This window comes from Bos mutus, chromosome 5 (assembly GCF_027580195.1).
Source record: "Bos mutus isolate GX-2022 chromosome 5, NWIPB_WYAK_1.1, whole genome shotgun sequence".
In the NCBI taxonomy this organism is placed as follows: domain Eukaryota; kingdom Metazoa; phylum Chordata; class Mammalia; order Artiodactyla; family Bovidae; genus Bos; species Bos mutus.
This window is the reverse complement of record NC_091621.1, coordinates 38,588,680-38,613,349: the sequence shown is the minus strand read 5'-3', so window position 1 is coordinate 38,613,349 and position 24,670 is coordinate 38,588,680. Positions and strand designations below refer to the sequence as shown.

The 24,670-nt window shown below is 40.0% G+C and overlaps 1 protein-coding gene across 1 annotated transcript; it reads left to right on the top strand.

Annotated features, from left to right (window-relative positions):
* The first annotated feature begins 653 nt into the window (after positions 1-653).
* On the top strand, positions 654-15,139 carry SLC38A2 (solute carrier family 38 member 2). Its single transcript, XM_005903247.3, has 16 exons — positions 654-952; positions 2,085-2,282; positions 2,566-2,647; positions 2,796-2,911; positions 5,857-5,930; positions 6,025-6,117; positions 6,248-6,329; positions 7,730-7,812; positions 8,201-8,259; positions 8,351-8,518; positions 8,925-9,004; positions 9,119-9,219; positions 9,804-9,928; positions 10,294-10,438; positions 10,549-10,646; positions 12,130-15,139. Exons 2-16 carry the CDS (start codon positions 2,167-2,169, stop codon positions 12,226-12,228), a joined length of 1,521 nt encoding a protein of 506 aa, XP_005903309.1. The 5' UTR covers positions 654-952; positions 2,085-2,166; the 3' UTR covers positions 12,229-15,139.
* Positions 15,140-24,670: the final 9,531 nt, after the last annotated feature.

Here is a 24,670-nt window from a genome sequence, read left to right as displayed (position 1 = left end):
GGCAGGATGTCGCTTTACACTTCATAGGGTTTTCCATCTCCGTACAAAAAGGATATCCCGATATGGAGCTGCCAACCGACCTAATCAGGCTTGTTCTGAAGAATGAAAGCAGGTCTAGAAACGAGAAGAAAGAACGAGAACAGAAACCTACCATGGAGACTACGTTGCTCCGTTGGCCCAAGAGTGCGAGAGAAAATCCCCCTGTAAATCATAAAAATAACATGCAGAAAAGCACTGGATGGGCGGGATGTGTCCCCAAAGAGCCTAGAGGAGAAAGGAAAGCCTGCTGGTAACTCGGACACGAGCATATTTGGAGAAAGAGCATATTTGGCACCAGTCTGGGCTGAAAGGGACAGACAGGGGAAAGCACGGGCGAGGGGAGGGGGTCTTTCAGGCTGACCAGAGTCAGCAGAGTGGAGTTAGCCTGGAAGGAGCAGGGGAGGAAGCAGGCGGGGCTAGGCTGCTTGATTCCGCCACCCGGGAGGGGCGCAGTGGGGCAGGGAGGCAGGGGGGGGCAGGGGGCGGGGCGGGGGGCTGGGCGGGGCCTCGCGGGCCCAGGCTGGCCGGGGGCGGAGCCCAGGTAGTGTTGATATACAAAAAAGCAAGCTCGGGAGGCTGGGGCCCCGCCCATTGACGCGTCCTCCCGCTAAAACCCACCGCTCGCCCCGCTGCCTCAGAGCCGCGCGTCGCTGCCGTCCCGGAGCGCTTTTCTCGCACCGCCGCCAGCAGCCCGACCACGCGCTCCGCACACTCGCGCCTTTCCTTCAGACGGCGGACGCCGGACGATTGGGGCGGCAACTTGCCATTTCCTTGTTTAATTAAAATTCTTTTCCTGGCTCTTGTTGGGTTTTTCGTTTTGTTCTATTTTTCTTTATGATTTTTGTTGACTGAGAAAAACTCACCGAAGTCTTTTGCGTGTTGTTTCCGGGATACAGGAACCCAGACCACCAAGGTAACACGCGCGGGGGCGTCTGTGCAAAAGCCGCGGGGGCCGGGCGGGAGTGGGGGAGGGGCGTCCGGGAGGGGCCGCGGAGGGAAGGCAGCTGTGGGTGTCGTTTCTTCCCGGGGAGGGCGTTTTCGGTTTGCTGGCCAGTCTGCTATCCCGGCCTGCAGCGGGGGTCACTGTCCTCTTATGGGCGGGGGAGGGGCGCGGCGCGGGGGCCGTGTGCCCGCCCAGATCGGAGCCGCATCTTCCCGTTAGGGGGAGGGGAAGCCAGCCAGGCCCGCGGTTCCACTGCGACAAGTCTGGTGACTGATTTAATAAAAACAATTAAATCCAGGGGTCTTGGAATTTGGGGGAGGGCGGATGTGGGTTCGAGCTTTTAATGTAGCAGAGGCCACGATTGGGGAAGACATACCGGGCACATTTGACAATCGGCGATCGATATTGCATCAGTTTCCTTTCCGGGCATAGGAGGGGCCGGCCGGGCGAAGAGCTTGGGAGTCAAATGCCAGTGGACGGGTGTGCTCGAGGGCACGGGCGTGCGCGTGTAAACAAACCCTCGGTTCTCTGCGCGCCCTCTGCTCCTCTTGGGATAAAACTCGTGTCCGCCTAACGCCCCCTTCGAGTCTGTCTGCCGCAGAGGCAATTCCCCATCTGGGGGCTCCAGGCGTGAAAGGATTACGCGGCATTGCTATTGTAAATGCTGGAAACGGGGAGCTGTGTGCCTGGGCTACATGCAATGCACACCTAGCCAAATATCTGGATGGGATGTGTGCCCTGCGTGCCTGTGCACGACCAAGGAGGCTGCGGGAAAAGCGAAACAGAGCTCCCCCCCACGCCCCTTTCGTAAAACTTGGGCTAATAGAGAGGGCAAAACGTTAAATTGCGCGGGAGAGGGTCCTTAGGGTCCCGGAAGGCGCGGGCTTCAGCGGGCGCAGCGTTGCGGTGGGACTATCTTTGTTCTCGGCGGCTTCGCGGTCTGTACTTTTCCGCCCCTCGGCGCGCGCCCCCGCCCCTCGCGCTCGGCTGGTACTTTTCCACTCGCCTGGCGGGGGATGAATCAGCCGCGCTGCGCCTCCCGGCGGTGTCACGTGACCAGGGCGGGCTCTGCAGTCCTGACGCGCCGCCTCTACCTTCACAGGCAGCCGCGCGGGCTCGTGCGTCTCCAAGGACAAAAGGAACTCAGCACTACACTCAGCGTCCGATTCCTCCCGCTGCCCAACATGAAGAAAGCTGAAATGGGAAGGTTCAATATTTCCCCAGATGAGGACAGCAGCAGCTATAGTTCCAACAGCGACTTCAACTACTCCTACCCCACCAAACAAGCTGCTCTGAAAAGGTGGGAGATGTGTGCGTTTTTAAAAACGGCTTGTGTGCATCGGAAGTTCTTTACGTAGAATTCTGTTGCTTAAAATTATTGTAGCATTTGGAGAGAGCGTGTAATCTCTGGAACATTATCTGGTTGTTGTATGGGAACACGCCTTCAGGTCGTGTGAAAGTCGACTACTACTTAATATGCATTTAAAATATGTGACAGCTAAACGCGGGGGCGTTTTGTGTTGAAGCATTCCTTTGTGTATTTCAACCAATTTAGGATTTTTTTTTGTTTTTCTGTTTTGTAGCCATTATGCCGATGTAGATCCTGAAAACCAGAACTTTTTACTTGAATCGAATTTGGGGAAGAAGAAGTATGAAACTGACTTTGTAAGTTAAAAATAATCATTTGTGTTTCTGTGGCTTTATGGAGTAAAAGAATAGTTTTATTTTTAGATTTCAAGTCTAACTTGCCCAAAGCTGGTTTTCTCCATTTAATTATTGTTATATGTTTGGTTATCCTTTTCCCTCTATGTAGCATCCAGGTACTACTTCCTTTGGAATGTCAGTATTTAATCTGAGCAATGCGATTGTGGGCAGTGGAATCCTTGGGCTTTCTTATGCCATGGCTAATACTGGAATTGCTCTTTTTATGTAAGTATGTGTAAGTAGTGAGTCTGCCACGCAGGGCAGTTAATATGATGATACAGCATATATTTTGGCTCCAGAGACTGAATTTACAGTTGCAGTAATTGACTTAATCATTTGCTTAAAATTTAAAATGTGAGAAATCCAATAATCTCTTTATTCTGCTACATAACTGCATGATACCAAAAAAGTCAATTAGGTAGGGAAAATTAGGACAACTTTTAAAACTAATAATCCGAAAAGTCTTTGAGTCGGAGGGAATAAAGTTGAATAGGGATTGGGTATTTATAAAGAACTGTGGATGGATCCAGGGTAAAATTTTTACTCTGGCAAACTCTGAAGCAAGAAATACTTAAAAAGCATGGTACCTTCAACTCCGTTTAGTAAATTGACAGTTTCCCCAAGGACCTGTGGCCTCTTATGTACATAAGGAAAACAACTTATTTTTTTTAATATATAGGGTGTGATGGTATTTGTCTAACCTAGAACATGTTTAAGAAAAGTGAGTCGTAATTTTCTGGACACCGAAAAAAATAACCCATATGTGATATATATATATATTTTTTTTTTTTTTTGGTCTCAATTTTTTGGGTTTTTTTTTTTTTTTTTTTAAATCCATGTCTGTGTGATTACCACAACAAAATGTGACTACTTTAAAAAATATCTGCTTTGAATTGCTTTGGTTTTTTTTTTTTTTCTTAGTTGTCTAGTTAGAATTAGTTACTCCCTGTGCTTTCCCCTGTGAATACGTAGAATAGGATTTTGGAGCAGGAGAAGACTTTCAAACAGTGCTTTTTAACCATTTTAGGGTCACTGACTCTTGGAGAATATAAAACTATGGACCTTATTTCCAGGAAAAAAGCATAAAAGAAAAATACCTGTGATTTTGAATATATGTTTCCGCGATGTTTGTATCATTGTTCCTAAGATTGGGCTACAGTGGACTCCTGGCTAAGGCACTTTCTTTTTAGGGTGATTTACTGTGCAGACAAGGAAACTACGTATACACAGAGCATGGAATTCGCTCTTTGCTACAGTCTTATTTTAGTTAGCTGACTGGTGCCTCTACTCAAGTTATTTTTTTCTAGCAGAAGAGAATGTTCATCAAAAGAAAAGCAAGCCTTTGCAAAACTCTGCTTTGTGGTGAAATTCCACATGTGTTAAGTGTGGCTTTGAGCACTGGAAGCTAGGATTCACTCACCATGCTTCATCAACCATGAGGCTTTTTGAGGTCTAAGACCAAGAGCCAGGAATTTACATAGAAAGAACCCCAGAGTTTTCAAAGTTTTTAGTGGGGTATTTGAATGGCATCATTGTTAAATGTTTGAAACCCTTCCTAACTCTTCATGTAAAAACCAGAGGCAATTTTTAAATGCTTCCAGTGTGGTTGTGGTGCAGAATTTACATGAGGTAAAATGCTACCTTTGTTTCATAAAGGAACTCAGAATTCTGATATGTACCCTTGCACTTTTGAAATTATTTATACTTTAGTAGTGTTTGAATGTTTGATTATTCAATAAATGGCTAAATAATATCACAAATGCTAAAGTGAGTTTTAAATCCGTCACTGTTTTACACAGTATATGTCGAGGTATAAAGGTAAATGGTCCAAAAGCCTCGTGGCTGCCCTCATCTGGTTAAACAACTCTGTAGCTTACCCTATAAAGAAGACCCAGTCTTGAGATTGAAAGTGACCTCAAAGGTTATGGAGTCTGTTCATTCCTCGTCTTCTCTGTGTAAAAGAGGGACTGAGTTTGTTAGCACACTTTCAACATTGTTTTTGATTAAGCCATGCTTTGTTCAGTTAGCGATGAGGCTGATGGTGTCATTGCCACTGCAGATTAGACACCGTTAAACTTTTGGCATTGGAACGGCAGCTTAATGCCACCAGCTATGTTTAACTAACAGACATCTATTTCTTTGCCAGACCTTAAATGGTACTTTATTCAGTTTGCCATTTCAGAATTTGGAAAATGTGACTGTCATCTTATTTGCAGAGTCTTCTATGAGTTTCCCTGTTTTGATTTTTTGTTGTTGTTGTTGGCTCATTTTAATAAAAAGAAATTTGTTTTTCTCGGCTTGCCTGGTGGGGAGGAAAGGAAAGCTGGAATGAGAGACAATGTGTGCCCTAAAGGAAAACTTAGTGACTGAGTAGAGAACCTTTTAGTTCTTCTCTATTCTTTTTTTTTCTCCTGTTCCATCCAAGCGAAAGGACTGAGGGAGGAGACAGCCCAGTCTCACTGATAGATTGCTTGTTCTCACACAGACATTGTTTAACTTTGTGACAGTGCTGGGCTTGTCTTCCATACCATGGGGCACAGTATAGTACATCTTCTCAGTAGTTACTCCTCTGATGTGTGCTGATGACACCCATCAATTTTACAAATAACTGATGACAGTTTTTTGTAAAGCTGTCCCTGACACTTAGCATGTATCATCCCTCCTTCCTTTATATAGTCCCATTCCTATGCTTACCTATATGGTTCAAGGGAACTCCAGACCTTTCCTGAACTTGTCTCAATTGGATTTCCCAAGTAACTGGCAAATGTTAAAAGCGTTTTATAGGTATAGGAACTATTACAACACAAAGAAGTAGCAAGTACATAACTAATTACCATGGTAGCAGAATCAGAATATAAGTCTTATAACTCTACCACTGGAAAGTTAATCTTTCCAGTGTCTCCCAGCACCTTTGGTTCAGTGGGTGGACCCTGTTCATAACCAGTACTGTAGAGCTATTACCTGAGACATGATGCAGTCATGTTTAGGGCCAGGTAAGAACTTGTTGACACGCTAGCCAGAAGAGTGAACACACATCATTGGGGTCATTCTGTCTAGCAAAAATATTAGGACAGGTTTTGTATTTAATGTTTAAATAGAGTCAAAAAGAATCATCTTTTAAGTATAAACGTGCTTATGTATAACCCTGTACCTTTTTCTTCTCTCATCAGAATTCTGTTGACATTTGTGTCAATATTTTCCCTGTATTCTGTTCATCTCCTTCTGAAGACTGCCAATGAAGGAGGTATGGTAGCACTCTGTATTTCTAAAACAATTATGCCTATCATGATTTTCTTTATCTCCCTTCATGCATCTGTGTTCTTTAAATTAAATTATAGGGTCTTTATTATATGAACAGCTGGGACATAAAGCATTTGGAATGGTTGGGAAGCTCACAGCATCTGGATCCATTACAATGCAGAACATTGGAGGTAAGAGTTTTTAAAAGATGATTTGGGTATAGTTTTTTGCTCTTTATGTAGCAGAGAGTGGTGACACGCTATTTTTGGTGTCACATGCAACATTTTGCACTTGTAATGGTATAATTTTGTTTTCCTCCAGCTATGTCAAGCTACCTCTTCATAGTGAAATATGAGTTACCTTTGGTGATCCAGGCATTAATGAACATTGAAGATACAAATGGGTAGGTGCTAAGTAAGGTTACTCATAAGAAACAATTGCAGTCTAAAATGATTAGATACATTTTATCAAAGTTGGATACAAAATGATTATCAGTAAATTATTTTTTGTTAATATTCCTGTTGAAACTGACCAAGAAGTCCGCCAGAAACTGATTTGAACTTCACAAAGGAAAGGCCAAGATAGTGGCTAGATAGCTAACTGAATAACAAATTTCAAATGTATGTATGTATGTAAACAGGTTTTCTGAAACTACTTAGTTTCTCTGTCCCCAGAAGATTCAGTTGAATAACTTATACCCCAACCTAAGTTAGGACTAACATTTTGAATTACATTAAAAATCAATCCCTGTCTGATTTTTGTGAATTGGAAAATCTGTTGAAAATGCAGAATACCAGAAAATGTATGGCCATGCTGTAGAAACCTTGTCCTTCCAGCAGAGTTACTCATCCGAGCAGACTAACAGGTTTTTATCTAAAGTAAACATGAGGAGGGATAATGTACTTCCCTGCTTACATGCAGCTCATATCTCAAAACAGAAAAGTGTGGTTATCTCTGCAGCATTTGAAACCTAATAAGCTGGTCTTTAAATGTTAGTTTTCTGTGGGGGGTCTTTATTGCTAAAGTGAGCTGAGTTAGAATTGACAGGGCAATTAGAATTTGAAAATAAGTGATTTAAAGCAAGGTATAGTTGATTACCTAAAAAGGAAAAAACATTGCTAAAACTTTTAGAGAGGTGCATAACATTTTCTCTGAGTTCAGAAGGGATCTTTTTACTGTTGGAGTCAAGGTGGGTCAAGGTGTCACATACTCTTGACAGCCTGAAATAAGCTCTTGTTTGGAGGGGACTGGGTTTTGTTGTTTGTTTTTTGCCTATGTATTTTATCGAACTGTGAAAAAATTTCCGTGTTGAAATGTTTAGTAAGTACATTTGCTAACAAATGTCTGATAGAAACTTGTTTTAAAATTTCCTTGTTTCCAGCATTTAAAAAATGTGAGCTAAAGCTATGACAAAGTTGGTGTACAATTTTCTAAAAATGCTTAAAGATAAGATTAACTGGCTTAACAATGCCGCTTTGTTCCCTCCGTTAGTATCAAGCCTTTAAGAAGCATTTTATGTTATGAAGCAGCTGGCAGCCTTCCCAGAGCAAACAGTGGGACAAAAGTGATACTGTTGCAGACCCCATTTCTAACCTGAGTGAATATTCATTGTGGACACTAAGTTAGAAAGCTGTTTCTGCCTATGTGGGCTTTTTGAATAAGTGATAACTCTTTCCAACCTGTCTGTCTCTCTCTCTCTCTTTTTTTTTTTAAGTATAAAACGAGCCCTGTGAGAAGAAATATATGTTATTCTGAGGATATTTATGACTGGTTGTGACCTTGGTTTTCTTTTCTTTCATTCAGATTGTGGTATCTGAACGGTGACTATTTGGTTCTGCTGGTATCACTGGTGCTCATTCTTCCCTTGTCACTGTTGAGGAATTTAGGTGAGCAAATCCATCTCTAAAGAGAATTGAAATGAGCTCCACCAACTAGTTGGCTTTCTCTTAATAGAAAATAATGAAGGCTGAGTTAAAGAACCCCAAAAACATACCTTGGAGAATTGCATTCGTAACTTGCCAGTCTTCAAGAAATTCTACCAAAAGGCCCAAGCACTTGGTTGCCATTTAGAACATCTTGTGCTTTATAAAAAATGCAAAAGGGATAGTTGTTACCAATTTAGTTATTAACAAGTATTTTTAAGTAATTCTGCGTCTTGCTGTATAAGAATTAGAAATTTCATGTGTCCACACTGAAGTCTTAGAAACAGAATTGAGTCATATTTGCCCTAAACCTGATTTAGTAAATGAATCCCATGTTTTTTCCTCCTTGTAGGATATTTGGGATATACCAGTGGCCTTTCCTTGCTGTGTATGATGTTCTTTCTGATTGTGGTAGGTATAATTTTTCTTTAAAGCTAAAGATTCTTTTTCTAAGCCCTGTCACATTATTCATTCTAACAAATGCAAAATAATATATTTTCAGGTGATTTTCAAGAAATTTCAGATTTCTTGTCCTGCGGAAATTGCTTTTCTAGTTAATGAAACAGTAAACAGCAGCTTAACACAGCCAGCAACTTTTCTACCTGATATGGGTTTTAATAGGACTGAAAGTGATTCTTGCCAACCACGTTATTTTATCTTCAACTCACAGGTAACTATAATCATTTTGTTTTCAAAGAAAGATTTTGGGGAAGAAAATAGGGAAAACAACCCACTGGAAGTTTTAACACTCCCAAGGTAAAGGGAGGTGAGGTAGTAGCTTCCTCTTTAGGAAGCGTGGTTATTAGTTCATTATTGAGGACTGAGAAGAAAGTGTTGGTTTGTATCTTAAAGTAGATTGAAAGATGAGAAGATCATCTCATCTTAGTAACTGCCACATTCAGAAGTGAGAATATTGGTCACACCTAGTGAACAAATTAGAAGAGCTAATTAGGCAAGAAAACATTTTAAGCTTTGATTTCTAAGATTAATGAGTATAAAATGTAGGTTGCAGGACTGTGATATCGCATGAGTTTGTTACATCAGGATGTTAAGAAGGGTTTCACATTTTTTTGCAGACTGTCTACGCTGTGCCAATTCTGACCTTTTCATTTGTCTGTCATCCTGCTATTCTTCCTATTTATGAAGAGCTTAAAGGGTGAGTGCTTTAGCAACTTTTATATAAATTAATTGGAAAAGCTGGAAAAATACTAGATTACTGCTACAACTACGGCTATAATATGCATGTATATTTTCCTTTGAATTTGTGCAGCCGCAGCCGTAGAAGAATGATGAATGTGTCCAAGATTTCCTTTTTTGCTATGTTTCTCATGTACCTGCTTGCTGCCCTCTTTGGATACCTGACATTTTACGGTAAATAATGTCTAGTTTACAAAAAGGACAATTAATGAAATGAAATTCATACTTTGTATGTATAGTTCTGTCACTTTAAATGCTCAGTCTGTTTCAGTATATTTCATATTTGTGATGAGCAATTGAACCTAGAGTTTAGAATTTCCTGTAGTGTATATTGAATCAGTAATTTCTAGAGAACAGGCTCCAAAATCCACCATTAGCCATATGATGGCATTTTTATATGTGATGTGCTTGCATCTAGGTTCATCCTGGCTCTCCTCTCCCGTTCCCTTCAGATTATACAACACACATGCAGACTGTAAGCCAAACCCTGGGATTTAGCTATTTAGCTCCTGTTGTTTTTAATGGGGGTCATGTGGCTAAATCTCTCCTAGGTATTTAGAAAAATTTTTCTTCAATGTTATTTTAATTGCATTAACCCTAATTCCAAATTAATCTTATTAGCCTCTTAGTTTATAGTCGTTTTGTGAGTAGCTAATAACTTTGGTGCAGATAATAGCTGTAAGTTAGATTTTTCTAACTAATCTCCAGAGAAAACAACACACATGAAGCGTTTTTTCTTTTTTTGTCTTTCTCTATAGGACACGTTGAGTCAGAATTGCTTCATACCTACTCCTCTGTCATGGAAACTGATATTCTGCTTCTCATTGTCCGTTTGGCTGTGTTGGTGGCTGTCACCCTGACAGTACCTGTTGTCATTTTCCCAGTAAGTGATCACCTGCTCTCTTTTCAGTAGGAATGAGTTGTTAGACATGAAGATTTGTGAGATTTTTGTGTTCTCTAAGAAGAAAAACACTACTACAGCAGTATCAAGGGTTTTTGGTTTTGAAAGGTTTTTTTTGTTGTTGTTGTTAATGTTTTGTCCATCTTTAAAAGACATCTTGGGATCTTTTCCCATAATTCAGGATATAATGATCTTTCTAATGCTTAGATGTTTAGGAAAAGAGCAGTAGAGGAGGGGTACACTTTGAGTATTTAAATAGCTACTTGTTTAGGTGTAGTTCCTGTTGTTTGTAGCTCTTTTTCATTGATTAAAGCTGCAGTTTTGATTTATTCACTTATTTTTTGCAGATCCGGAGTTCCATAACTCATTTGCTGTGTGCATCGAAAGAGTTCAGTTGGTGGCGTCATAGTGTCATTACAGTGTCTATCTTGGTGTTTACCAATTTGCTTGTCATCTTTGTACCAAATATTAGGGATATCTTTGGTTTCATTGGTAAGTTTTGGGAAGTATCAAAGTTGATTGAATTATCAGGAGTTTTAAAGTTAAAGGAATAGCAAGTGATTCATTGAATTCTTAAGAAATAGTCAATGCTGTTTTTACAGGTGCATCTGCAGCTGCTATGTTGATTTTTATTCTTCCATCTGCATTCTATATCAAGTTAGTGAAGAAAGAACCTATGAAGTCTGTACAAAAGATTGGGGTGAGTGAGAGTTTATGACCATAAGAATAATAATAATCTAATGCCAGAAGTTCCTCAACTGATTGTAATTTTAGTCTCCTAAATGTCATTTGTTGTAGTTTCATTTTAAGTTTCTAATAAATATACCTATAAATGTGTACTTCACAGATGGAAGAATGGGGGAGGAGGGGAGGGGAGAGATGGTTTGCCTTCTGATATGTATTCTTAAGTTTATTGCAAGAAAGTTGCTAGATACTTTAGAAATAGGAATAGAGGTTAAAAGTATAACCTTGACCACCTGCTGTGTGACAGGCAGTTAAATGGGCCTGGAGTGTATAAAAGAGAATAAAAATGGAGTATTTAGTCAAATGAGACTAACCATTTTCAAAGCAAAGCTCAAGTGGGGTCAGGGGGTTATTACACTATAAAGTATAATAACAACTGATTTTACAAAGATTATGATATGTTAACCACAAACGATCCTGGTGGGATACTTAGAAGAAGAAAGACTGCATTTCAGTCCTTTTTTTCCACAACTGTTGTCTGACTGAAGTACTAGAAATGCTTATGAACCAACAACTGTTATCTTGTTTTACTCAAAATACCTGGTGCAATAATTGAAGAGTAAAATTAGAGTAGACCTACTCATGTCTCTTAGAAAAACCTCCAGCTTTAGCTTGGGCTACATTTTTAAGATAACTTAGATTTGATTTTAAAAGTTAAGATTTTTCCCTTTCAAAAATGCAAAATACCAGTCCAGTTTTGTTGCCTGCAATAGTTTACTTAGTAAAAAAAATTATTTACTTTTTCTTTTGATACAAAGGAATGAGAAGGGAAAGTTTGAAAAGATTTTAAAGATACAGTAACTTAGTATTCTGTGGATAACCCCTTGATCATTCAGTGGCTTCCCTTGCGGCTCAGATCATAGTCTTCCTGCAATGCAGGAGACCTGGGTTCGATCCCTGGGTCAGGAAGATCCCTTGGAGAAGGAAATGGCAACCCGCTCCAGTATTCTTGCCTGGAAAATCCCATGAATGGAGGAGCCTGGAAGGCTACAGTCCATGGGCTCACAAAGAGTTGGACACAACTGAGCGACTTTCCTTACTTAACTTTGATGGTTCAAGACAGTTTAGTGAGTTAAACTGTAGCTCTGTGAAATAATACAGACATACTTTTAGGAATTTATTGTATGTGCTAATTCACTGAGTCCTGTCCAACTCTTTGGGACCAACTGACTATTGCTCACTAGTGCAAATCCTGTGTTCGTGGATTTCTCCAGACAAGAGTACTGGAGTAGGTTGCCATTTCCTACTCTAGGGGATCTTCCCAACCCAGGAATCAAACCCACATCTCTTGTGTCTCCTGCATTGGCAAGCGGGTTCTTTACCACTAGCGCCACCTGGGAGCCCCTTTAGAATCTATAAGCCTAGTTTTTAGAAGTAGAAGAATATTTAGCATATATGTGTTGTTGCTTGCTAATCCATTTTCTCTGTGCTCATTGCAGGCTATGTTCTTCCTGCTCAGTGGCATAGTGGTGATGACCGGAAGCATGGCCTTGATTGTGTTGGATTGGGTCCACAATGCCCCGGGAGGTGGCCATTAACCACCACCTCTAAAACTCCACAGTAGTCCATTTGATGCCAGTGTTGAGTCTACAGCTCTCAACTACTATGAAATTTCACCTAATATTTTCAGTTTCACTTCCTTTTGAAGTGCAGATTCCTCGCTGGTTCTTCTGAGTGCAGAATAAGTGAACTCTTGTTTTGTTTTGTTTTGTTCTTAAAGAAACTATTCTGTATGGTAGAAATGGATATTAACACCAAACCACGAGTCTCGGGTTAACGGAAGTGACAATTTTATTCCATTCCAGAGAATGGACGAACTCTTAACTTTAATCAAGCCACATGTTTGGCTGTGTCATTGTTTAACTTGGATATTTTATGATTTTACTTGAATGTGCCTAATGGAACCATTCGATGTGAGAAATAATTCTTTTTAATTTACAGCAAAGTATTGAAATAACCATTGAGAAAAACACTATTATTTTTTGTACCAAAAATATTCAAAGACCTCAGAAGCACTATTTTATTTTTTAAAAATTGCTTTTTTTGAACTTTATCCAAAAGCAGTTGTCAGTGAATTCCATGAAAAAAATCATTGTTACTTAAAAACAATTACTATTAGTATTATGAAATGATTTGCCTTTTTGTAGGCATACTAAGCCAAATACTTTTTTTTAATCCAAAATAATTTTTAGAGGAAATGATATAATGAAAAATTACACTGTAATTAGGAGCATTTTCCATTCAGACTTTACCTTTAAAGACAATTGGTTGATTGTGGCTACACCAAATCAGGTGAACTCTGTTCATCACTTTTCTTCTCTGTCCCCAAATATTTTTGTTCATTTAGACTCTGAAATATTTATGGCTTCAGTCTATTAGAATGGAAGATAATGCAGGTATTTCTGTGGGAAATAAAATAACTAATTTTGAGGTACCAAATAGTGCAATTGGGTAAAACAGGGTTTATTCAGTTGCATCTGCCTCCAGAGTTGGGTTGACAGCTCTGGATTTTTTTGGGCCAGCCCTTTTTTGGCATTGCTTCCAAAAGTGGAAAATGGGCATTTGATGGCTGTAGGCCAAAACTGTTCTATCCAGAGAGTACAACTTTTCATATGGCTCATCTGCTATGGAAGTGTGAATTACTTGACAATGTATGGTTTAGTTGTGTTCATGTTTTGTCTACAGTAGAGGTCTAATTAATCCATAGGTTACACCTATATTTGCTATAAGTTCTCTTCATATAGGCCACTGGGTTTCTCATGCAGTAAGCTTTTTAAAAAAACTCACGTGCACTGCATTGTCATCTCATTCTTGTACAATGTAGAATTACTTGTTTACATCCAACAAATGGTTAGCTAGGGAAAACAGTGCAACCTGAGTGTAACTATTGGTCCGACTGCATGATCACCCTTCCATTTCAATCCCAGTTAGAAGTGAAACAATTACTTGGCTTTAAGAGCACATTTATTGTATGTCATGGTGTATGGTGAATATGTTATTAAATAATGTGGTACTTCGCTCATTAGGCATAATGTCTAAAATCTAATACACATAATTCCATTAGTGGTTGAGGGAAGCAAATAATGGAATCATCAGTTTGTCACCTGACTGTAAGGTTGTTCTCTTGAACTTAACATTTTTAGTTTTAGGCAAGGGCCAGAAATGTGGCAGACATGATTTTTGTTACGCATTCTTGTATTATATGTGACTCAGTTGCAGACAAGATGTGTCTATAGTCAGAGACCCTTGTGGAACTGAACTGGAAGACGTCTTGTAGTGCTCCATTGGGTGAAACCAATGGTCCATTTTTGTTTGTTGCTACAAAAATGAAAGTGGGGACCATCTCGAAAGGCAGTGAGAAGACGGATTCTACAGCACTGCTTTCATTCAATTGGGCTTTTGGCACTCCATTCGAATCCAGAACCTCACCTCTAGCTCAGACCAAGAATTGGCACTTCTGCTTGAATTCCTGGAAAGAATTGCTGGTTTTGTAACTTAAGACTTGCCTGGGAATACCTCTACAGTTTACATCCTTTTATTTGGGAGAAAATACCGAGGCAACCAGGAAGAAATGAAAAAAAAAAAATCGATGTGGAAGGTTCCTCCAGTCCCCTGGCTCTTTGAGGTTCCAAATCAACTGCCAAGGGTAAATTTCATTGCATGATTTTCTTGGAGCTATCTTTGTCTATCTGGAGGTTCCTAAACAGTGAATTCCCAGTAATGAGCAGTCTTCAGTATTAAAACCACTGTCTTGTCACCTCATTTTGCATTGCTGTCTTCCGTGGATGTTTCAGTTATAACTAATGTTATTTATAGAACAGCATTAATCCATTAAAGCTAACCTATTTTTCAATATTTATGATAATCTTATGTACATACAGTGTCTGTCCATATGTATTTGTAAATAGGTTGTATATAATGTCAGGTTTGGGTCTTGGGTTGAAATGTATATATCCTTATAAGTTTCTTAACTGCATTTTGATGAATTCACATTATGTATCTATAAGAATTGTCCCAAAAGTACCTGTACAGAGATTTCAATAAACAAATTGACAAATTGTGTAAACACTAAAAATTTAAAATACTGTTAAAATTGTATTTGCAATAAGCAGACTATGTGAACAACACATTTTTTTCATGAAAACTTGGTGCAAGTTCAGAACTCTTAAATTTTAAATAAGGTCTAAACTTTCAAAATGTATTAGCTATTAAAACATCACATTAAAACATGATCTAATGTAATGAAATCAAATATGCTCTAGTGTGGTGGAAGACCTTTGAGAACCTGGATGTGGTAAGCTTTCTGTATATAATGTAAATATCCCCACTGTACTGTTATAGAGGCCAACAATTCCAGTAAGACTTGTTGGCAAAGAGTGCTACACCGTTTCAATGAAACATTGTATGTTTGTTTTAACTGAACTAAAATAAATACAAGCTTAATCCTGAGCAGCAGTGTTTTATTTGAAGCAGTGATAAGTCGTGTCTTGTGTATTTTGTAAGCACAGTAAGGTAGCACTTAGTAGGGGTTCATATAGTGTTAGTGATTATGATGAAGCAAAAATGGTCATCAAAAATGTTTGCGTACCAAGTATTTGGAGGAATGGAAAAAAAAAAAAACTTTTTTTTAATCTGGAGGACCAAGTCTTGAACCTGCTGTAAGTTAACAGTGCACCATAATCACACCTGGGGAGCTTTTTAATGTGCCACTATCTGGGGACTCCAGGTCCAAAAACTAGGGTCCTGAGGGAATTAAGTTTTCTGGAGCATGTGCCTATGTAGGCTGATTCCATGGGTCTGGAGGGCAGCCTAGGAATTTTTATTTGTTTCTCCAGAAAGGTATCCAAGTGATTTCTGATGCATAAGTAAAATAAGGGGTGCTGAAATAGGCCTGGGAAGAAGTCAGATGAGTTCAGCCCTTGTGGAATAGTTCCAGTAAAGGAAAGGAAGTGTTATGGCTGGAGAGAGAGCAGACCAGCTGAAAGTTACCTGAGGGATGGACACTGAGGAAGTTTACTGACATACACACTGTAGCTCAGGTGTGGCCCGCTGGTTGGTTGAAAGCTTGAGGATTAGAAAGTGAAATACCCAAAACAGGTGTGCCCGGGAGTGGTTCCAAAGACAAAGGGAACCTTGAATGCAATAAATTTATATCCGGTTACTAACATTGTGCAAGAGGGAAGGAAATTGTGTTTAGAAAGTACAGCAGAATTTGCAACATCTCAAGAACAAAGGACTAACAGAGTTTCTAGTCACCCGAGAAGCTTTAATGGAACAGCTACTGTGTGCAAGTAACGTGCCCATGGAAAGAGGCTGGGGTAATGTGTCAGACTCAGGTTTTCACAGAATCCAGTTTTCAGTCACACCATTTTTAAAATCTAGTGAAATGATTTCATTTTTAAGAAATACTGAACTCTGGATGCCAGTTTATTGATCTGAAATTTGAAATATATTTGGTGCGTGGGTCACTTGAGATAAATTTCAGCTCTACAGAGAGCCAGATATTTCCAGTAAGCTTGAGGAATAGCCAAGGAACAGAAAAATCCAGAGCTGTTTATCATCTTGGAAATACTCTTACCTAGAGAATTCATTTTAGTTCAGTTTCTGACAACAAAGTAAAGAAGATCCACTTAATTAACATAAGCAAGAATGATGGCAGAGACTTCCTGTCAAAGGTGGGAAACCAGCTGTCTACTGGAGTAGTGAGTGGCCTTGTTAAGAACAACAACCCGATGGAGTCAATCTGCCAGGATTGGGAAGAAGGGGCCGTCCTGTTATGCCTATAAAAGAAAGAGCTTGACATGCCTACACCCGTGCTGCTGCTGCTGCTGCTAAGTCGCTTCAATTGTGTCCGACTCTGTGAGACCCTATAGACGGCAGCCCACCAGGCTCTGCTGTTCCTGGGATTCTCCAAGCAAGAACACTGGAGTGGGTTGCCATTGCCTTCTCTGGGCCACACCACTGGACCTCTAGAAACTTTTATGAGGTTCATATGAAACACATTTTTATCACTTTCTTAAAATAACATTAAAATATCCATTTGGTATTTGCATTGGACTGCATCAAAATAGTAGTTTAGCTATGGAAACAATAACACATCTAGTAAAAAATCTTTTGTCCCTTCACTTTGAAGTAATTGTCTTTCTTGGAAAAAAACAATGGCAGTGAGCTTCTTAGAAGGAGACTGGGGTACCTCAGAAAATTAAATGTTAAACAGGCTAATACGACCCAGCAATCCCACTGCTGGGAATACACACCAAGGAAACCAGAATTGAAAGAGACACGTGTACCCCAATGTTCATCGCAGCACTGTTCACAATAGCCAGGACATGGAAGCAACCTAGATGCCCATCGGCAGACGAATGGATAAGAAAGCTGTGGTACATATACACAATGGAATCTTACTCAGCTATTAAAAAGAATGTATTTGAATAAATTCTAATGAGGTGGATGAAACTGGAGCCTATTATACAGAGTGAAGTAAGCCAGAAAGAAAAACACCAATACAGTATATTAATGCATATATATGGAATTAAGAAAGATGGTAACGATGACCCTATATGCAAGACAGGAAAATAGACACAGATGTAAAGAACAGACTTTTGGACTCTGTGGGAGAAGGCGAGGGTGGAATGATTTGAGAGACTAGCATTGGAACATGTATATTATGTGAAACAGATCACCAGTCCAGGTTCAATGCATGAGAAAGAGTGTTCAGGGCTGGTGCACTGGGATGACCCTGAGGGATGAGATGGGGACGGAGGTGGGAGGGAGGTTCAGGATGGGGAACACATGTACACCCATGGCTGATTCATGTGAATGTATGGCAAAAACCACCACAATATTGTAAAGTAATTAGCCTCCAATTAAAATTAAAAAAAAAAGAAACTTGCAAAATAAAAAGTTAAACAGGCTAGATTTATTCTAGAGACCTCAATGACAGGTGTGCAGACTTCATGATGGGGCTATACAGTTAGATTCAGAGCAACTTGTCCAGCCAACTTCTGGAGATAAACACTGGCTAATAATGGGTCCTAATTTCTAGTCAGGTGAACAGGTAATACAGCAGAGCCATGGCTGCAGGACTCACCCCCTGGCTGAGAGAACAGTTTTCACAGAAAGAGCCCTGCATCCTGGGAAACACCTCAGTTCCAGACAAATTCGAATGGCTGATCTAGTAAAATAGCCCACAGACACCAATAACCAGTTTCTTTGGATTTCTTTTTTCTAGACTTCCAGGTAGTGCACCTGCCTTCTCTTATGACTTTGCTCCAAACTCAGTAGATTATAGCTTCCTCAAATCACATTTGTTCTGATTTCCCCCCACAAGACTTGTATGCTTCATAAAAACAGACATCTGAGTTTTCATTAATTTACCCTCAACACAACAATGTCTAGCAAATAGTACATACATTCTGAAAATAATTGTTGAATGAATAAATATGCCCTGTGCAGCATAGTTGCGGAGAAGGCAATGGCAACCCACTCCGGTACTCTTGCCTGGAAAATCCCATGGACGGAGGAGCCTGGTGGGCTGCAGTCCATGGGGTCGCTGAGAGTCGAGGTGAGGCTCAAAATTTTACTAAATGCTTGCCAAATAAATATAGCTAGTATCATGAAATTAAACACTTAGACTTAAAAAATAGAGTTCAGTCGTCTTTAACAAGAGGTCTCCATATATACCCTACCATATCTAAAACAGCTAGCTAGCAGGAAGCTGCTATATAGCACAGGTTGCTCAGCTCCAGGCTCTGTGATGACCTAGAGGAGTGGGATGAGGGTGGGAGGGAGGGGATATATGTATATATATAGCTGATTCATTTTGTTGTACATCAGAAACAAAATCATGGTAAAGCAACTAAATTCTGATAAAACCGTTTTTTAAAATTAAAAATAAACATAAAAAAAAAACAAAAACAAGAGGCCTCCAATTGGAAGGCTTTCTTGCCTAGCCTATGATCTGCCTCCAGGTGGCAGAAGCCATCTTTAACCTCTACAACGTGAGTCTGTGGCTGCGACATCCTTTTCCAAATCCTAGTCAAATTAGGTTGTCCCCCACATGTTGTGAGAAAAACATTAACACTGCAAGCCTGATTTAAGGGAACCCTGAGTGACCCTTGGCCAACTCCTGGGAATGCTACCCTCAAAATGTTCTCTATGTGATGATCGATGATTTTGTTACAAACCCTTGAAGCAACAGATCATCCTATATTGGCTTTTCAGGTTGCTTTATAAACACCAAGGTTTATGACGTGTGCCTGATGTCATTATTGGAATTCTGAGTTTTGATAGCTAAGCCTGGTTGAAGAGCAGGATATGCCTATGTGACTAGCCCCCATAAAAGCCTTGGAACTTGAGGCTCATTCGGACTTCCCCAGACAAAGACATTCCACACACGCCCCTATAGTTGAGTGCTAACAACAACAAAAAGCATTCTTGTGTGACCTTGGACAAAAAAGGTCTCGGAAGCCCATGATGGTCCTCTCTGGTATACCCTGCTGTGTCTCTCTTTCCTGTTGCATTTGCTCTGTATCCTTTCCTGTAATAACCCTTGTGTGTGTGTTAGTTGCTAAGTCATGTCCAACTTTTTTGGACCCCATGGACTGCAGCCCCCCAGGCTCCTTTGTCCATGGAATTCTCCAAGCAAGAATACTGGAGTGGCCATTCCAGGCGATCTTCCTGATCCAGAGATCGACCCGGGTTTCCTGCATTGCAGGCAGATTCTTTACCATCTGAGCCACCAAGGAAGCCCTTAGCAGTGAGCAATACCTGCTACTGAGTCTTAAGAGTCCTTCCAGTGAATCACCAAATGAAACACTTACAGTGTCTTTTTCCCTCTAAACCATCAAGCTGCAAATTTCAGCATTATTTGCCTTCTCTGGCTGAAAGACCCAAAGCAAGTTTTACTAAATATTGCCTGGGTGTGGATGTCAGAGGATTACATAGTAAAGGGACTTTTTACCTTGCACATGCCACTGTGTGCAGCTTCATAAAATCCCACTTGACATATGCTTCCCCCAGGTCAGCCTGGCTGTCCTATGAGCTAGAGATTTTCTCTGTCCACCCTTCGTTGCACACCATGTCCCCTCTTCTCATGAATAGTTCAACTCTGTCCTCAAATCAGCCAATTCATCTCAGGAAAAACAAAAGCTTGGAGTCATCAGTACCCACTCTCCTGAGATGGCAGTTTACTTGTCCTATCTTTTTATTTCCACTCTGCTCTTAAAGATATCACTTCTGCTCCCACCCTTCCTAAATGTCTGACCTTAGTATTCTTTCTAACCACTTACAGTACTTTCCCTGAAAGGAGTTCTGGTAAGTTCAACTTTTTCATCTGATTATTATTATTATTTTTTAGTGTGATGTAGGGCCCAACCTGTACAGTAGATAAAAACAGAGCTGTGCTGATTGAAACTGTCAGAAGTGAAGTCTAGATTCTAAGGACTCAGCCTCCCAATTCTTTGCACTTGCTTCATCCCGCCACAATGGTTCATAAGGTGCAGCCTTAACCTAGGGCTCTATGTAACGGGGTTCAAAAAACCTGGCTTCAAGTTCTTTCAGGAGAACGAGACCCCAAGGTAACAAGAATCCTGCCAGCCAGAAGCTCAGCAGCTGCGTCCCCTCTTTTTTGCCTTACTGGCAGAATGGTGGCCTTGGCTTCCTGTCTACAATTCAGTCTTCTTTACCTCAATACAACCCAATAGCCTCAAGATGAACACGAAGTTCACATAGAAGTCAAGTATCCTTGATGGTGAATGTGTTGCTGAGGAAATAAGCAAGTCCTTCCAGATATATCTAAGACGGAGAGGTAAAGAAATCAAAGTGGAAAAGAGACGTAATGTCAAATAATCCATTTCCTTTCCCCTACTCAACAACGATGCCATTGCCAAAAACTGCCTTCAGGTTGCTGAAATTGTAGCCTTTCTAAATAGGTAGGGTAAGAAACCTTAAAAACATGGTGACCGTCACTTAGATGTAGTTCTGGAGGTCTTTAATTTTCAAAGGACAAGTGATCATAAACTGCTCTTCTGAACCATCTGCTTCTTAAAGATTTGGGGAATTAATCCTAGGTCCTAAGTGTATAACTTTAAACTTCCAAAGTTATACATGCTTACCGAAAATGTGGCAAAATCATGCATCAGTATAGTTTTTAAGAGTAAAGTATTTGGTCTAAATAGGCAGTAAAAGGAACCAGATATACTGAGGATGCCTACTATAAGGACACAATTCTAACAAGCAGCTGTTTATCTCTTGGGGGGAAAAATATCCCTTATGTTTTGGTAAATGATGCATTTTCTTTCAGTATCTCCAATCTATTGTAATCATGCTTGTATCATAGGATCATGCTGCATTCCAGGCCAAAACTAAGCTATATATCTTTTTAATTTCCTTTTATTTTCTTCATATTTTGCCTTTAAAGTGACTCAAAGTCTCCAGAGATGTGGAACTCACGGTTCACAACCCTTCTGCTCCAGATAGAGGGGTTGTATTTTTAAACTGATCTCTAAATAGAAAGATCCAAAGAAGGAAATATGTGAAATATGAGAATCTCTTCTGAAAATGCACGAAAGCCTCATAAATTTGAAAACGTTCTTCTCTCATAAACTGCTCCAAAAAGAAATATTTAGTACTTACTGCCTGCATTGGAGGCAACGAAGAAAGCAAGTGAACATTCCTTCTTGCTGGTGAGGTGAAGCTAGTGAAACAAGACTCTTCACACACAGACACACATACACACACACACACACATCACATGTAAGCAATAATTAAATTAAAAGGCCACCACAAATTTCACAATACTTGTTGAAGAAAACGGAATAATCACCAATGCCAGGAATCGTTCCACGCTAATCGTCACTCTGCCACAGTTTATGGGAAGTCTGGGGGGAAAGCAGGACCTTGTGGTTGTGCAAAACTTGTTCAAGATCTGATTTGTCATTACTAGCTGTGTGATCTCCAGCAAGTTCCTTGAGGTTATGTATGTCCATAACTCAGCTGGCTTCCTTTCTAACAAAATTTAGCATAATTCCCATCAGTTAGTGCTTAGCACGTGCCAGCTACTGCGCTGAGGGGAGTCCTACAGGTGGTCCTGAGGGAGCTGAGGCAAAAGTCATCCACAGCATCAACCTTCAAGTCCAGGACTTCCGTGCGATGTATAGCATTCCCTTCATTGGGCTGCTACCCTATTCTGTCTACATTACGTCTAGATGTGATTCTTCTTGCTGAAAGTCCTAGGAACTAAAAAGATACCAGCCCCTCAATACACTATACACTGAGGATCATAGGTTAGGTCCATGCACCAAACACTCCTGGAAGTCCAGGTCTGTAGCAATTCTAAAATATTGCTGAACCAACCCGGGGAGGGCTTCCCCACCTGAGATAGGTTAAGTTTTTAATTAGGCTCCAATTCTGCCTTCACAAGGAACTCTTAAATCCTCCTGTCTTCACAGCCCTTGAATGAACCCTCTGTAAGAGTCTTTCCTTTATGATATCCTATTTAGCCTTTAGTGGGAATTACTGAATAGCTCTTCCTTAGGTGTGAGGCAGTTTTTCTAGCCCATTTTCTACTCATCGAAGGTTGGGACCAAGCATTGTTTTAAATCCCAAGCAGTCAATTTCTCCTTTCTAGACTAGTGGTCGCTTTAGCATTTTTAACTCTCTCTAAATTTTCGTTCTTTTCTCTTCTGATTCTAATCAATTTCATATACCAATAGCCATACCCGCAGTTCTTTGTGAGATATACTTTTTTAAATCCAAGCTTATTTTGAGATAAAACTAATATATCATACAATTTACCCATTTAACGTGTAAGATTCAACAGCTTTTTAGTATCTTCACTGAATTATGCAACCATTGCCAGTAATTACAGAACAATTTCATCATCTCAAAAAGAAACCCCATACCCATTAGCAGTCATGCCTGATTTCCCCCACTTTCTCCCACCCCAGCTCTTTCAGCAACAGGCAAAATCTACTTTCTGACGCTATGGATTTGCCTATTTTGGACATTTCATATAAAATGGATCATATAATATATAGTTCTTTGTGCTTGGTGTCTTTCACTTAACATAATATTTCCAAGGTTCATCCACATTGTGGCATGTATCTGTACTTAATTTTTACTGATAAATAGTATTTCTTTGTATGAATATATTGTATTTTATTTATTCATCAAGCAATAGACATTTGAATTATTTCCATATTTTGGCTATTATGAATAATGCTGCTATATACATTTATGCACAAGCTTTTGAAAGGACATAGTTTTGATTTTTCTTTACTCATACATCTTGGATTTTCTATATGTCTTTGCTTTATTGCTCTCTCTCTCTTTCTCTCTCAACTGCAATTACTTTGGGCCTATCTTTGGTGGGAAAGCCACACTTTTAGTTCATTAACCCTATTTTGTCCAGTTGAAAAGACATAGCAGGTGCCAGATTAGCCCACACAAATTTTAACAACATGCCCAATGGTTTTATCTTGATTTGATTATTGCTTCAGGACTATTCTAATCAGACTTTGTTATCAGAGAATTGCTCACTGCTACTTTTTACTGTTTGAGGCCTCTTGCAACCCTATAATTTCCCAAATTTATAGATAGTCTCTATTCCCTTTACTGTTCACACACACACTGGCCAATTGTTTCCTGAGCTCATCTATTTCTTATAATACCTTGCCAAACATGGTCATTAACAACCAATACTGGCCAATCTCTTCTTCTACAGCTACAAGTTATTAGGAACTTGATATGCCTTCCAAATTACCTCAGATGACAATTTTACCAAAAGTTTGCCAGTGCATAATATGAATATGGGTTTCCCAGATAGCACTAGTGGTAAAGAACCCACTTGCCATTGCAGGAGGTGTAAGAGACATGGGTTCAGTCTCTGGGTTGGGAAGATCCCCTGGAGGAGGGCATGGCAACCCACTCCAGTATCCTTGCCTGGAGAATCCCACGGACAGAGGAGCCTGGCAGTCTACAGTCAATAGGATCGCAAAGAGTTGGACATGACTGAAGCAACTTAGCACACACAATGCAGATATACATCCACTCATCCTCCAATAATAGTTTTCTGCCACCTGCTACCAGCCCCAAAGCTAGTACCTCATTTTGTGGAGATATAATTAAAACAGAACAATCTATGACATCCAGGCTAGGCTAGGTGATGCTCTGGTAAAACAACAAAACAAAACCCCAGAATCTCAGCAGCTTAATCTTAGGGAAATTTGGTTCTTGCTTATTGCTACATGCTCAACGTAGTTCACCAAGGCAATGAGAAAGTAAAAATAGCTTGGACTGTAAAGATCTGTCCTGCCATCCTTTAGACTGGAATAAAAGACACAGATAAAGCCAGCTGCAAAGTTAACAAGAAACAGTATTTCCCCCAAGGACACACTGCACTGTAAAGTGTCATACCATCTCTCTCCTTTAGGTGACTGCTTTCTTCTTCACTTGGAAACTATTCTCTGAAATCAGAGACTGTCAAAAGTGTAAGTAATTTGATACTTCAAGCAAACTTCAGAGGAAGATTGATGTATTACTCTCCAATGTTCAATACCTTTGCTAGAGCAGAAACTTGTCTGTTAAACTAAAACGAACATTCTGTGCACAAGTGGATATGATATTATTCATTATGGTTTTATCTGCTGTGACAAAGGATGGGAACAACCTAAATAACCTTTTATATTATTTAGTCACTCAGTCATGTCTGACTCCTTGCAGCCCCATGAACTACAGCCCGCCAGCCTCCTCTATCCTTGGGATTTTTCAGACAAAAATACTAGAGTGGGTTGCCATTTCCTTCTCTAACCCATTTTTATGTCACTGGTTAAATACAAGTTGACACATCCATACACAGAATGCTATGCACCTGTTGGAAAGATTGAGGCGAGTGTGTATTTGTCAATGTGAAACAGTCTCCAAAACATAGTGTGATGAAAATGAGAATGATGTGTATGGTGTGCTAATGTTTGTAATAAG

Bases quoted from the DNA above. Each gene is read 5' to 3' on its own strand.
- SLC38A2 (XM_005903247.3), top strand. From the start codon at position 2,167: ATGAAGAAAGCTGAAATGGGAAGGTTCAATATTTCCCCAGATGAGGAC. The intron at 7,813-8,200 runs GTGAGCAAATCC...TCCTCCTTGTAG, and splicing joins GTCACTGTTGAGGAATTTAG to GATATTTGGGATATACCAGT. The intron at 10,439-10,548 runs GTAAGTTTTGGG...CTGTTTTTACAG, and splicing joins GGATATCTTTGGTTTCATTG to GTGCATCTGCAGCTGCTATG.